Below are 16,273 nucleotides of genomic sequence, written 5' to 3'. Positions count from 1 at the left end.
ATATTTTATTCATTTTAATGAAATTATTAGTTGTTATTTAAAGGAAAGGAATCTTTAGCTTCTTTTTTTTTCGAAATTTAAGTCAGTTACTTTCTTTTTAATGCATTTTAGTATGCTTAAAAAAGTTAAGATAATGGGATAACTAAAATTTCTGAACTGTTATTCGTCTGTGGCTCTGCTATATATAAATGTATTGACCATTTAGATAAATTATTTGCTTTTAAGATAATATGTTGTATTGCTATGTTTCCTTCATAATTTTAGTTTAACTGTTGTTCAAATTGCAGGATGCTCTTGCAATTTATAATCGTAGTTCATCCCTAAAACACATGATTACTAAAATTCGTAGGGACCCCTCATCATTTGAAAGGTAAATAAATAATCTTAATTCAATTGGTTATTTTATTCAGTCTCTAGTTTTTTCATTATTGGTGGTTTAATTCTTTTGTAGGATAAATTTGCAGTTGTATACTGTTACTGTTTGTATTATGAAAACACTCAAAGATATATAATATGGAATTATAAAAATGTTACTAGGACTATTCATGAAAATCATAGAATGCAGTTTAAGGAGAGATCACTGGTGCAAATGAATTTGAGAATGTAGGAAAACTGAATATCCTTTCAGAATTAAAAGGTTTTAGAGGATTTTAAATTGAATAGAAGATACAATGAAAAGGAAAAGTGTTAAACAATTTATTGAGTAATTGCAGAGATTTGGTCATATGTTAATAGAATAGAAATGTTAATAGAAAATAGAATAGCAGGGAGACAAAAAAGAGTTGATGGGCTGTTTGAGAAACTTTGGTGCCCATTATTCCTTAACTTAATGAATTCTTCCAGTAGTGTTAAAAGATAAAAGATGTCTACCTAACAAAATAAAAGATGTCTGACAATTTCGGACATTATGAACTAACCTTTCACAAATATTGAATTTAACTTGCTTTAAAAGTGAAAGAAATTACACCAAAAATATAGTAGTTGGTATTAATAAAATCTACATGGAGGAAATATAAAGAATATATAAACATAACTTCTGACCAGGCAGAGATTTTTTTATGACTAACAAAAGGGAAGACTAGGAATAATGGAACAGAATAGAAATTATACATCTGAACTGCAGTAGCTTTAGTTAAAATTAATTAAATTGTAAGAAAATAATGTTGGTTATGTCATCCTAGGAGATAGTTGAGAAACTACAGCCAGGCCTCGCATAACGCGATTTTCAGTTAGCGCTATTTGAAAAATTATACCACTTTACACGATGCAAATTTCCAGTTAACGCAATCTTTTTTTTTTTTATGCGATAATTGAAAAAGATTTGAATCGTGTGTTAAGCTTACTGTGAGTCATACGGTCAATTAACAAACATTTGCCTGCTGCCCGCCTCGGTGTGTTCCATCAACCATCGGAAGAAGACATGTTACTTGTCTCCTGCTAATAAAGTCAATGCACACTTGCATAAACCTTCAAATTTTTAAATATGCCAGATGAAAATGTTACCTCGAAGGAGATAACGGTAAAAGAATTAGATGACATCTTTCATATCGCAGAGAACCTCAAACAAAAGGTTTGAGGTTCTCTGCAGTATTTATTTCACCAGGGCCCAGAGAAGATTGTTGTCGGCTATCGGAAATTGATTGATGAAAAGAGAAAGTTAACACTCTTCAAATATTTCCGCAACAGTCATTTCTTCATTGTGTATTTTATGTCAGAGGTTCCCAAACTTTCTCAGTTCACGGCGCCCTTAGTGTCTCAGTAAATTTTTCAAGGCACACCCAGACTAAAAGAAATACCTAACAGTTCCGTTTAGTAGTTAGGTCCAAACAACTTAATAAGAAATGCTGAAACTGTGAACTACCTCCAGCTTAGTAGTTCGCGGGGTGTCCGACAGATGTCGAGTATCGCTGTGTTTCCCTTGAAAATTTAAAATATTCCGCGGTGCACAGTTTGGGAACCGCTGTTTTATGCAATAAACATTTAATTCCATAATTATTTTCATTATCTTTTACATTGTATACAGTTAAAAAGTTATTTAAAAGGTATTTTTAAAATTCTTTATGGACATTCCAGAAGGTCAAGGACCAATTATAATTTTTCCTATTGATTATTATATTGGATTAACGCGTTTCCATTTTGTGCGATGCGCTCGCGGGACGAATTAATCGCGTTAATTGAGGCCAGCCTGTAGTGTCACTGGTTTCTCAATTGTTTATAAGTACTCCAAACTCTAACAAACTCTGATCTTCCTGATGTTCAAGAGTTGTTTCAAATTGAATTATCATAAGCTTTTAAAATTCTGTACTTGTTTTACCTTGTACATAGATATACGTCTAAATTATGATTAAATAGTTCCCCTTTGCTGTAATCACAATGTTATCGTTGTTCAAAAAACTTACTAATATCCATCATTAACATGTCCTTCAAAATCACCTCTTCTTGTTTAATCACCATTTCTGGAGAGTTGAAATTATGGTGCTTTTAATTTTTATTTTTTTTTCTTCAGTGTGCCAGGTCTAATCTGCACAAGGATGTTAAGTCCAGAGAACTAGGAGCTAAGGTCATATGCTCTTAAATATTGGTGATGTCAGGAGACCCATGACAGTTACAGTAACATGAGGACACACATTGTCATGATGGAGAACTTAGCTATCACTGTACATGTGTGGAGATAAGGATATTTTTGGAAAATGTTATTCAGCAGTGCCTTATGCACAGAAACATAATAGTGGCTAGTAACTGTTGTGTGGGGTGGCACAACTTACTGGTATATGCCGTTTAAGTAATATTAGAGAAAAAAGTTGATTAAATTTTCCAAACAGTCTTATGACCCAGTGTGTGCGTGCGCGCGCGCGCGCACACACACACACACACGTGTAAATGGTTTTGTGCTTTGATATGAATGCTGTGTAAGGATACACCCATGACATCACTAAAGCTCCTCAGAGATATGTGCCAATCTTCAGTATTGAAATAACACTGATATTTTGATCAATTACTGCAGACATTTGACCATCTAGATCACTGGTCTTTGTTGTTGACTTGCATCCATTTTTAAATTCTTTAAACTCCTCCCTAGTTGTGCTAATGGTTCGTGTAACATGATTAATCTTCTCTACCAGTATATCTTAAATGGATGCTGCAAGATTAGGAAAAACTCCGTTCAGTTCAATAGCAGGGCACTGTTGTGTGCTGCATCTTTTAACTCCAAGTTTGACTTCAATGACAAATTTTCAGAACCAGTGGTTCTATAAACCTGTATAAGAAATTAAATGTTTTATAAATTCACTTCCTTAGTGCTTACTTGCTTTATATTCTTGAAGGACTGCTTTTTTTTTTTTTTTTAATCATTATCTTTTAGAACAGCTCCTTGTTATTGACATTAAAGACTTGTTTAGGATTGTATCCAGTGATCAATCATTATATCAGAAATTTTAAATTAAAGTAATAAATCATGTTAATTATTTTCATTGATTATTTTAAACCTTATGAAATATGCTGATAAACTAATATAAAAAATAGCAAAATGCTTAAAGTGCAGTACTCACCTTGAATATAATCTGCAATAGTTTTATGAAAAGACTGATGGCTAAATATAAGGTGGGATGAGATTTAATTTAACGGAATTTTAAAATAAGCGCAAGGAAGCAGAAGTGCACTACTCCGTCCCTGGTTGTCATAAAGTAGTTGATCTGGAACATAAAGGAATTGATAATGCCAATAGTCGTGACGACAGACTTTCGTTAAGTTATAAAGTCTTCAGTTGGCGGTGTTAAGTGAGAAGTAACGCGTGCTGTATTTTAAGGAATTTTCTATACTCTCGTGATGCTCTTTGGAACACGTGGGAATCTCAGATATGAGAGATTCCAAGCCGAATCTCTCACATCTGAAATTCCCACGTGTTCCAAAGAGCATCACGAGAGTATAGAAAATTCCTTAAAATACAGCACGCGTTACTTCTCACTTAACACCGCCAACTGAAGACTTTATAACTTAACGAAAGTCTGTCGTCACGACTATTGGCATTATCAATTCCTTTATGTTCCAGATCAACTACTTTATGACAACCAGGGACGGAGTAGTGCACTTCTGCTTCCTTGCGCTTATTTTAAAATTCCGTTAAATTAAATCTCATCCCACCTTAATGCACTAACTTAACCATTCCACCTTATATTTAGCAATCGGTCTTTTCATAAAACTATTGCAGATTATATTCAAAGTGAGTACCGCACTTTAAGCATTTCGCTATTTTTATATTAGTCTATTATCACGGTACTATAAGAATTCTATAACTTTATATATGCTGATAAATTAATTCTGCTGAATAAATAACATGGAAAATTTAAAACAACAACTTCAAGTCTAAGTTTCATACATTACACTCAGTATATTGGACATTGTACCAATTCAAATTAATATCCATTTCTTGATGGCCCCGGGTGCCAAGCGATTGTGACTGAGTGATTTCTCTTTGTGCTTTTACTGCAATTTTGCAATTTTCTAAAAGATGAATTCTAGTTCTCTTTTATGTACCTCTCCTTAAGAAATCCTTTTATTTAATAGCAGCTCTTGTATCAAAAGTACTGGTAGAGAGCAAGGAAGGAAAGTAACCTTTCTTTATTTTTCATATTTAATAGACTAACCCCTACTAATTTCGCTTAGTCACACCAGGCACTGCTCTTGCCTCCCCGTGGCGGGGCTGGTAACCTTGGCAGAAAAAGTTCATCTGCAAAGGGCAAAAAGGAGCCAACATGGAACACAATATGTTTCCCTCTTTAGAATGGCCAGAAACAGAAAATGAGCACGACTCATCGCAACCAAAGAGGTTAAAAACCATTTCCTCTGCAATAGAGTTTCCTGCATTCTTAATAATGCACTCATTATCAGAACAGCCTCTTAGTAATCTATCCCCTTTTCTAATCCAAAAACACTTAGAAAGTATTGCAGGGTCTCCCAAGACGGTTAAGAGACTGCAATCAGGGGACTTACTTGTAGAAACTGTCATTCTGAAAAACTCTTACAAATCACAAACTTTGCTAAAATTCCAGTGAAAGTAACTCCTCATGCAACCCTAAATACATCTAAGGGTGTTATATCTAGTTGGGACCTTTTTAATGTGACAGAGGAAGAAATTAAAGCAGAGCTTCAGGAACAAAACATAATTGCTGTCAAAAGAATTATGACTAAAAGGGACAATATACTCACACCCACCAGAAATATCATTCTCACCTTTAAGAGTCCAAATCTACCCTCATCAGTAAAAGCAGGATATCTACTTTGTCACATTCATCCTTATATTCCTAATCCGTTGAGATGCTAATAAATGCCAAAAGTGTAGCCACTCTCAAACGGCATGCAGAGGGAACCCAGCTTGTCCCAACTGTGGATCCTCCGATCGCAGTCAAAATGATTGTTCTGCAAAAGAAATGACCTGTCCCAACTGCAAAGGTAACCATCCTGCTTACTCTAAGACATGTGAGAGATGGAAAAATGAGAAAAAAATTGTGAAATATAAAGTTGAAAACAGAGTTAGTTATTAGGAAGCAATAAATTAATTGACCCACTATACCTAACCGTACCTATGCCAATATTGCAAAAAAATATCAAACCATTGCCACACAAACCAATGTTACCGTTCCTTCAAACACTTCAATCTCTGACTGGGCTCGAGCTGTCCTCTCTCAGCAACAGTCCAGTGCCCTGAAGAACTCAGACCAAGCAAGTAATATGCTTCTTACGATTCCAGTAAAATCTCCTCCTCTGCCAGTGATTGCTGCTACTTCAAATAATCCTAGTTTGACTTCAAAAAAGATTATTCAGGACACGTCGATGGATGCAGAGTACTCATCCAAACAGGAAGGTCTGATTCTGGAAATATTTGTAGAAGAAGAAGATATGGACACAGGTCTCCCTACCTTTCCAAAAAGAGACAAACCAAAGCCAGAACACCATAAGATAGCCACGTCAGATACAGCTTCAAAATTCAAATAATGCCTTACATTTTACAGTGGTATTGTAGAGGCTTTCGTGGTAACATTGACAACATTCAGTACTGACGTAGCCCAGTGGTCAGGAGCTAAAGTGCATAGCACGCGTTCCTTGAGTAGACCGGGGTTCAAGCCCGTGACTACTAAATACGATAAATATTTGTATTGACGATTTATTGTAAACTCTACTGACTTGGTTGTCGTGCCGGAGTATAAACAAAATTTTTTTTTTTTTTTTTTTTTTTTTACTTAATTAGACTCTACTCTCCAGTGGATTTCTGTTTCCATGAAAAACTACTCAATCTATCGAAGAGATCGGAATGCATCCGACTCTGCTCGTGGTGGTGTAGCTATCTTGATTAACTCAAAGATCCCTGCTAGTCAAATCATTCTCCAAACCCAAATTGAAGCCGTTGCTGTGCATTCTGACTACTCAGATTGCGTTTACGCTAGTCCCAGTCTATCTCCCACCAAATTATATATTATTTGATAATATATAATTATCAAGTATTATAATGATCTTGAAGAAATTTTAATACAGCTCCCCTTCCCTGTCTGCTTGCCAGGGGATTTCAGTGGCCACCACCACCATTCAATTAGATAGACAAGGCCAACTGATTGAATCTCTACTAGATAAACAAAACCTCACCATTCTTAATAGTGGTACACACACCCATATACAGTTATCTACTGGACAGACTTCTGCAATTAACGTCTCGTTTTGTTACCCGATACTGTTTCCAATCATTCGACGGTCAGCTATGGATGATCCCATGGGCAGTGACCACTTTCCAATTCATAACCTGCTCACTACACAACCACCATTAGACCAACCCTGCAGGAAATGGAAATTTTCTAAAGCCAGTTGGGCCAAATTTCAGTCAGCAATCACTCTGGACAAAAAAACTATTCAACTGCAGCCTATAGATAAAGTAACTGATTATATCACATCCCATCTTTTAGTTGCAGCTAAATACTCAATTCCATTATCAAATCCCCCAACCCGACAGCACTTCAACTACTGTTGGAAAGAAGAGTGCAAAAGCAAAGAAGGAAAAAAAATAAAGCATTCAATTTATTCCATCGATTTCCAACCACAGCTAATCTAATTAGCTACAAGAAGAAAAAGGAAAAAGTGCGGTTCATTCAAAGACAAGCCAAGAAAGATTCTTGGACTTGGTTTGCATGTACTATCAACAGAAATACCAAATCCAGATTAATATGAAAGAAAATTAGGCAGCTTTCTGGGAAGTTTCCAATCATCCCTTTCCCCAATTCTTTCCTGCAATGGGCAAGAACTCTCTGATCCTCTTAGATGTAGCAAATGCCTTGGGCAAAATCTTTGCCTAAGTCTCAGCTGCATCAAAATACACTCCCAATTTCCAAAAAAATTAAGACCGTCACCGAACAGAGACCCATCAACTTTAGAACCTCACTATCACTTCCATATAATCAGCCTCTTGAATATTGTGAACTTTTGCAAGCAATCAGAACAACACGAAACAGTGCCGCTGGGCCAGATGACATATATTATGCCATGCTGCAGCATCTTGATGACAAAAACTTACAATTGCTGCTAGTCTTCTTTAACCGTATCCTCCTGGAAAATGTTTATCCAACATCTTGGCACTATGCTACAGTTTTGACCTTTTTGAAACCTAGAAAAGATCCCTCCAGACGTAATAGTAACAGACCAATCTCTCTGTCAAGTTGCCTGGGTAAAATTCTTGAAAAAATTATCTCCAGTCGACTCACCTGGATCATTGAAACTCAACATCTACTGAGTAATTGTCAACATGGCTTTTGCAAAAATAGGTCCTCCTTAGATCTGATGATCATGACTGAATCCGAAATTCGCAATGCCTTTGAAAAACGAACACCTTTTTATGGTCTCCATTGATATAGAGAAGACATTTGATACTAACTGGCGGTATGGCATTCTCAGTGACCTACATAATCTTGGTCTACGAGGCAACCTGCCTGTATTTATTAGGAACTTCCTCCAGAGCTACTCTTTCCAAGTTCGATACCAAAACTCCTTTTCTTCTACATTCTCGCAGGAAGAAGGAGTACCACAGGGGTCGGTATTGAGTGCAACCCTATTTGCCCTTAGAATTGATTCCATTACAAAAGAACTTCCAAATACTGTGGAAGCCTATCTTTATGCTGACAATCTCTCTATTTCTTGCCATTCTCAGAACATGAGAGCTATTGAGCGGCAGTTGCAGATGTCCCTCAATAAAATACAAAAGTGGGTTGAGTTCAGTGGATATCGTCTTTCTCATCAGAAAACAGTTGCAATCAACTTAAATTGCATATAGACCTTGAACTTCGGATATCATTCCACCATCCCGATTGCCAACAATATTAGATTCTTGGGATTGACACGACAACAAGTTAAACTTCTTTGAGCACATTAAAGTATACGTACTACCTGTCTGAAAAAGCTGAAAACGCTAAAATCTCTATCTGCCCTGTCTTGGGGAGCAGATTGTACAACTTTGCTGCTCTTATATAGAGAACTGATTAGATCCTGTTTGGATTATGGTGCCCCAGTTTGATTCTGCCCAAAGAGTGTATTACGCTGGCTCGATCCTGTACAACACAATGTGCTGCAGATTGCTCTTAGTGCTTATAGGACATCTCCAACCTATAGTCTATATATTGAAGCCCATGAGCCCCCTCATTACCTCTGCAGAAAAATGTTACTACTTAAATATTCAGTTAAAATACAAAATTGTTCTATGCATCCAATTCAGCCATACTTCTTTAATCCACCATTTCACAATCTCTATAGAAATAAATCAAATAAAATACAACCAGCAGGCCTACAGCTCCTTTAAATATCACAAAATTGGAATGTTCCTCTCCATAGTAGGCAGCAGATAAAGAATTATTCTCACCCACCGTGGACTCTCTTTCCTCAACTGTCCTGTGATACTTATTTTCTCCAGTGGGGAAAGAATCGTCTACCGACTCTGAATGTGCAACAACTCCATGCTAGCCATATTCAAAACTATTTTGACTTCTTACTGATATATACCGATGGTTCCAAATCTCATTCAACTGCTGGAGCAGCAGCAGTGTTTCCCTCTGCTATCATATCAGTTTCTCTTCTGCCCGAGTACAGCAACTTTTAAGCAGAACTATTTGCAATACAATTAGCTCTAGAAAATTTGACTCTTCACCCATCTGCAAGATATTTAGTTTACACCAACTCTCTCAGTTTAATTAGAGCAATGCAGAATTCCTCTCATATGGATCACCCTGTTTTAAATGAAATCAGAAATTTGCCGTTGAAAATTGAAGATCGTCAGTAACGAGTGAACTTCTGCTTGATTCCAGTACATTCAGGCATTAAAGGGAATGAAATGGCTGATATTTCTGTTAAAAATCCATCAACCTTAGACGTAACATCTGTCTTCATTCCAGCTTCTGATTATAATATCATAATTAAAACAGCATACGATGCACAGTGGACAGAGCTAGGGCATAAACAAACAAATAATAAACTTTTTCCAGTTGAAACAGGACCCAAAATTTTGGCACTCGTGCATTGCGGACAGTTCGGCAAGAAGAAGTGGTACTCGCACAGATTAGAATAGGGCATACTCATCTGACTCACCTCCATCTACTGACAGGCGATGATCCTCCTCAGTGTTCACACTGCTCTGAACATGTAACAGTCAAACATATTTTGCTTGACTGTCCACATTATCAACAACATCGAACTTCAATATTTCATTCTCTGGCAAATCTCCGAGAACAGATAACATTAAATCATATCATTGGTGAAGACACAAATATTAATGAACTTTTCTGTTATTTGAAACAAATAGAAATGTATGAGCGACTATGTTTAACTTTTGACATGAAATGAAATTGAACTGTCTTCATATAAAATATTTATTTTTTTTCAACATTCCTATGAATAGGCGTACTTTAGCCACAGCAGCTTGTGCAACATTAAACACCCATACCCCACACATGCACACACAATTTCTTGAGCAAATAAACAATTTAAAAAATATATAAATTAAATGAAATTAAAATAAATTTTAATGGGAAAAATTCTCCTTCCAACAATATTGTTGTCATCCCTAGACGTGTTTTATCATGTAATAAATTATTAATAAATAAAAAAGAAAGAAAAAAAATCAAAATTTATTTAAAATTTTTTCTAAGTATATATTTTATTATTGATTATAGGTATACCAAACAGAACAGAAAAGATATTAACAAATCAGGCAACTACTGAAACAAAAAATAAAGTAAACCAAAAATCTGAATATCTTTTGATTGCAGTTGATCTTTCAGCATAGCAACTCTCATTGCTGTTTTTCATTGTATATAGCTTTTGTTTAGAATAATTCTAAAAATTGTATTCTTATTTGTAGTGTAAAGATATTTAATTCCATTTTCTTATCATTGTTCACTTTGCAAATATTCCTGAAGTTATTCAAGTTCATGCTATGCATTTTCACATGTACATGAATTGTTTGCTTAGAACTATTTTTTGAATTATATGATACTTTTTGAGTTAATGAAAATCTGTAATCAGCCTGCCACAAGGAAGCACATATCTTATAATAAATTATGATTTTGTATGCTTTCACATGTACATGAATTGTTTGCTTAGAACTATTTTTTGAATTATATGATACTTTTTGAGTTAATGAAAATCTGTAATCAGCCTGCCACAAGGAAGCACATATCTTATAATAAATTATGATTTTGTATGCTGTTATAATCTTAGTTAAATTTTATAAGTACCTATAAAATAGTATCGAAAGTACAATGTCAGCCACATAAATTGTATCACTGTAAATTTTCTCCTAGAATGAGCATTAATTTAAATAATTGCCCCTATAGCCTCAATTTGCAATGCACTGATGTTAAATAATTATGCTTTTTATTGAAAAAAAATAAATATATATGTGGGTATATTTATTTATAAATCACAGAAATATGCTACAGATCATATAATTGCCTTTTCATTGAAAAAAATGTTTGAAATTAACATTTTGTAATAAGATGAGGGGAAAATGAAATATACCAGCAGCAAACAGATATAGTTGTGTACCATTAGGTCTTCTATAACAGATATTAGTATTTTGTTGACCCGATGCCTACTTCTTTCTTTGTTATTGTATCCCCCAACCATCTGGCCCAATGGAAACTTTACTTTTGATTGAATACAGTCATGGTGATGAAAAGCTTCGTTAGATCTTTGCTGAATGTAATATTTACCAGCTGATCTATGGAGTTTAAATTTGAATTCATCAGTGAATATTGCAGATTCCTATTACTCAGTTATCCAGTTAGTATGTTTTTATAACAAGCTTTTTTTCTCATGAATTTTGTCAGTAGGGCTTCTTACGAGGTTAATATGCTCTTAGACCACTTATAACAAGTCTTCTTTGGAAAGTTCTATCACTTGCATTTACCTGAGTATGTTCTTTCCACGTAGATTTTATGGGCAATTTGCATAACCATTACAGAGACATTGATGCTTCAGAACTGTCGTGTTGCAATACTTTTTTGTTTTAGTCTGGTTCAAGATTTTTTTTTTAACATGTCTGTCTTGCATTTCTTTTTAAGTATCCTTGGCACAGTAAACTGGTTATAGCCAATTTTTGCATCTATATGTTGACTAGAGAACCCTCCATATCAAGAGCAATGATTACACTTTATTTCCTTTGAAATGGACTAAATGTATACCATACCATTGTTGAATAGGAAGTGAAGACAGACAGCAGCAATTGTAAACAAGATGGTGCAATGTCATATTAGTTTTACAGGAGAATGTAATAGTGTCTTGAGATGACATAATATATCTGTAGAGAGAGTTATTAATAAAATACTAAAAGTTTTTTAAAAAAAACAAAAATAGAACAGCCTGAACCAGAGCATCAGAAATAAGTACACTGATGTTCAAAGAAATTGCATCACCTAGGAATTTCACATTTCTAACTCTTCTTCACGATGGTATGTTACATTAATGACTAGCATCACAAATCCTGAAAGATGCAGTTACTTGGCAGGTTGAAATGTGCTCTAATGGTTGGCAGCAATTTGCCTTCCAATATAGCCAGGTATCCATTGGCATTTACAGAACCTTTTATTAACTGCAGGTGACCTACTCCGCGATACGAAATGCACCCCATATCATTTGGCTTGTAGGGAATTTCACTGTAGACACCATACAGTCTGGATGGTATTCTTTACCATGTCTACGGTTTACCATGTTTACCATGTCTCCCATCAAAGCCATGCAGGTTGAATTTCTTCTCATCTGAGAAAATAACTGACTTCCACTGCTTGGGGGGTCCATTTGACATGCTCCTTACACCAAATTAATCTGGCCTTTTTAATTTTTTCTGTGAGGAAGTCCATTTTTGAAGAGGCATCTTCTGACTGTTACTGCACTTGCTACCACTTCCCATTCTCTTTTCAGCAAAGACAAAAACTTTATGGTTTTTAAGGCATAAGTACTTCAAAATGCGGTCCTTTGGTGTAGAGATTCGTTTGCGTCCAGTTCCTTTTTTCCTATCAGCAGAACCAGAATTCTTGAGTTTGGAAAGAAATCTACTCACTTCGACTAATTACAAGATACTCTATAAATATGAGGGGAAGAACATCCTTCCTCATGTAAAGCAACAATAGCACTCTTTTTCGTGGCGTCAGCTGCACGTAACTCGCCATCCTGACTGCACTCAAGGAATAACTGCAACTTTTGCAGAGCATGCTTATATAGCTGAAAGTAATAGCTGATGCAATATTACATCATCACCTACATGTGTCAATCTTATATGTAATCTGTAAGAAATATTACCATATACTTACGTTATTCGAATGACAATTACAATTTTAAGGGGCGATGCACTTTCTTTGAACACCAGTGTATTTTCACTTTACACAGTGGTTTATAGGAACAAATTGTATAACTAGAGGGATACCTGTACCTTTGTTAAAATTATTTGAACCAGGGTAAAACAAAGCAAAGAACCTAATAAATACAGTAACTGGTGACTTTTTTTTTTTTTACAACAGTTGTAAAAAAATTCTCTTACATTTTGTAATAAGAGTATTTTATTGAATATACTGTAAACTTCTATTACAGCATTATCAAAGTAACTGTCCCCAAAGAGCACTGTAAGCAGCAATTTGTAAATAAGTGAGGCCCCCCCCCCCCTTTTTGGTAGTAACATTGACATTTTTTAGCCTTTTGTTTCTACCTCCCCATTTCTTGGTTGCTGCTGCTTTTTGTGTGTGTGCATTCTTTCAACCCCATTTTGCTTAAAAAAATTAAAATTTTTAAAAAGATTTTATTAAACTAAATTTATTTTATCCAGTGAGTTATAAATTACTGGAATAAGTTACCTACATGGATGGTAGAGGGTGACAGTTTGGGAAAATTCAAAGGTCACCTGGATAGTTTCCTACGGAAGGAAAGAAACGCATAGGTTGTCTATTTCCTTTTCGTTTATTATTATTTTTATTTTTTGTAGCTGGTGCAGCATAAGCCATAGGCTTCCTTGCACCATGTAGCCATTACTAATACTAATTACTATATAAACATTATAAGTATTAGTATTAACATAATAGTAATAATTATTATTTAATATTGCTGTCATTATTGAAATTTATTGATGCCATGTTGAACTTATGCCCAAGGAAAAGACATTGATTTCCGTACTAACAAGGAAAGTGGACAGATAATGTTGAATTTTAAAATCATTGAGGAGAGTATGGAAATGTAATGACAAACAGATAAACACTGAGTTGTAAAGAGCTATCTATCTATCTTCAAAGGTTCGTTACACACCGGCCAACCCTGGATTTAAGGTGGAGAATCCATATTGTTTTTACTTAATTTCTCTGCCTTTCCATATCTAGACTTTGTAATGTAGTTGTTGAAAAGGAGGAAAACAGAAAAAGAGTGATTTTTGGTTAGTGATATGATTATGAGAAGCACCTGTCAGAAAAACTGTTGAGGCCGAAAGAGAGTAAAGCTCCTGAGCTAGATGACTTGCATTTAAAGAATGCTGCTAGAGAGTTCATCATATCATTAGACTTGCTACTGAGATCATCACTAGACTCGGGGGTGATTCCTTTTGATTAGAGAAGCACCAAATTTCTCACCCTTTTGTATGGGAGGGACTACGTTGGAAACGAGTAATTATAGATGAGTTTGACTTTATGAAATTGGTGATTAAGAATAAAATACAGAAACATTTTGATAAGAGTGAAGCCCTAAAGCAATTACGGCATTGGTTTTTTGTAGGGAAAGTCTTGCCTGACAACTGTGGGTAATTACAGGTAGTTCCTGACTTTACGAGTTAATTCATTCCTAGCACACTTGTAAAGCAACAATTCTTTTCCCATAGACAAAACGTTAAAAGTAGGGGTTACATTCTCAAGAATGAATTTAGTTAGCTAATTAGTTTGTTTAAACAATGATTGATTTATCGAAAGAAATGAAAACGTAGCCTGTAAAATCAAGCAAATTATAATAATAAAGAAATTATTTATGACTTAAAGAATGTTAAAGAATGTTTATTCTTCATCATCATCATCAACTAAATGCACACTCGTTAATCACTCATTATTTATTGGCTCGACACTCGTTGGTTTGTTGCACAAGGAGTCGTCGCCTTCAGAAATGTTTCAATAGGCATTTGATTCCAAAATAATCTCTTTTATTTATAAATTTCAATAGCATGCATAAGCATTTTTTAATGGAATGCACAAATTGCAACTAACACGATTTGCGCAGAGTAACAAGTTTGCAAAGCTTAAAAAAAAAGAATGAAGAGAAGATTCTGAAAATTTATTTGTTTTTTATACAATTGAATATTTCAGTAGAGGGGAAACACATTTCACCATGATAATGTAAAAAAACCACACAATTCCAGCTATCGGTATTTTCACAAATGCAAGAAGATCGAGTTTACTACCCGTTTATAATTGCTTGCAGTAACAGAAAAGCCCAATGAACCAGAAAGTGCAAATTATTTTTATTGTTTTATGGTTGTGATTTTCAGAAATGTGCTTTAGAAAATATCACAAAGCCATTCAAAGTTGGTTCTTATAACAGAACATATAACGATGAAAGCATACTGCATTTTAATGATTTGAATTGGTAACTAATACAATTTACACTATAAAAACGATCTTTTAGGGAGTTATATAGCGAAAATTTCAACTTCCGAGGTCGTGGAACGAATTACCAAAAAACGTGTTATTGGGTTCACATTGTGATATTTTCACGATATGATGGTGTCTCTGGAACGGATCAATATCTTAAAGTGGGATGCACTGTATTGTATAGCTACGTGCATGATTTGAAATGCGGTATTTATGAATGGTTAACATTTCATTTTTTGCAATTAATGTTCATATTTTCAATTTTGTTGATACTTGATACTCAGAAAAAAAAAAAAACCTCGTAAACAAGGTAACTCGTATAGCGGGAACTGCCTGTATTATTATGAAATCATAAAGCATTTATATTGCAGAAACAATTTAAATATTGTATATCTAGATTTCAGTGAAGTTTTTGATTCTAATCCCCCTGAGAGGCTGCTGTGTAAACTGGAGCATGCCTGTCTGACTCAAAAGTTCTTCAAGTGGATTATGGGCTTGGGAGTCAGTGTCGAGGGCCCCCCCATCTCATTTCTGATTTTCTTCAGTAATATCAATGTGAATATCCAGGGAAAGGTGTGAAAGTTTGTTGATGATTTAAAGGTGGGTGGGATGGTTAACAGTAGGGACTAAACCATATTGTTTCAGACTAGTTGATACAAAAAGCATGTGGCTGAGAGGGTTCAGGGCATACTATCAGTGTTGGTAGTCTCTTTCCCAGCATGGAGAAGGATGTTATTATTCCTCTTTATAAAATGATGCTGACATCACGTTTGAAATATTGTATTCAGGTCTGGAGGCCTCACTTAAAAAAGAACACAGCACCTCTAAAGAAGATCCAAAGAAGGGCAGCTAGATTGGTGGGAGTGTTAAGGATCCCTATAAGGAACACCTTAGAAAATGTGCACTGTAGAGCCTGAAGACTAGATGCTTCGTAGGCGATCTGATAGAGATTGAATTCCTGAAAAGAACAATCTTCAATCACGTAAAAAACATTAATAAATTTTCAGAAATTCCTCTTCATTCCTATTTACTTATTACAATAGTGAAGGGAAAGGGACCAATGGAAAGTGCAAGTGCTGGCAGCCCTAAGAAACGAAACAAAATTGATTTTGAAATGAAGATGATTAATTAAGAAT

At 35.0% G+C, this 16,273-nt stretch overlaps 1 protein-coding gene across 6 annotated transcripts in view; it reads left to right on the top strand.

Moving 5' to 3' along the window:
• Window positions 1-16,273, top strand: part of LOC150090769 (E3 ubiquitin-protein ligase HECW2-like) — a 518,151-nt gene that overhangs the window by 321,912 nt on the left and 179,966 nt on the right. For all 6 annotated transcript variants that reach the window (XM_090372567.1, XM_090372548.1, XM_090372558.1 and 3 more), the window contains one exon: window positions 288-370. In XM_090372567.1, the coding sequence (XP_090228693.1) occupies window positions 288-370 (83 nt within the window). The remainder of the gene's footprint in view (window positions 1-287; window positions 371-16,273) is intronic.

This window comes from Mastigoproctus giganteus, chromosome 1, assembly GCF_048544385.1.
Source record: "Mastigoproctus giganteus isolate SK-2022 chromosome 1, ASM4854438v1, whole genome shotgun sequence".
In the NCBI taxonomy this organism is placed as follows: Eukaryota; Metazoa; Arthropoda; class Arachnida; order Uropygi; family Thelyphonidae; genus Mastigoproctus; species Mastigoproctus giganteus.
This window is presented reverse-complemented; position numbering and strand designations above follow the sequence as displayed.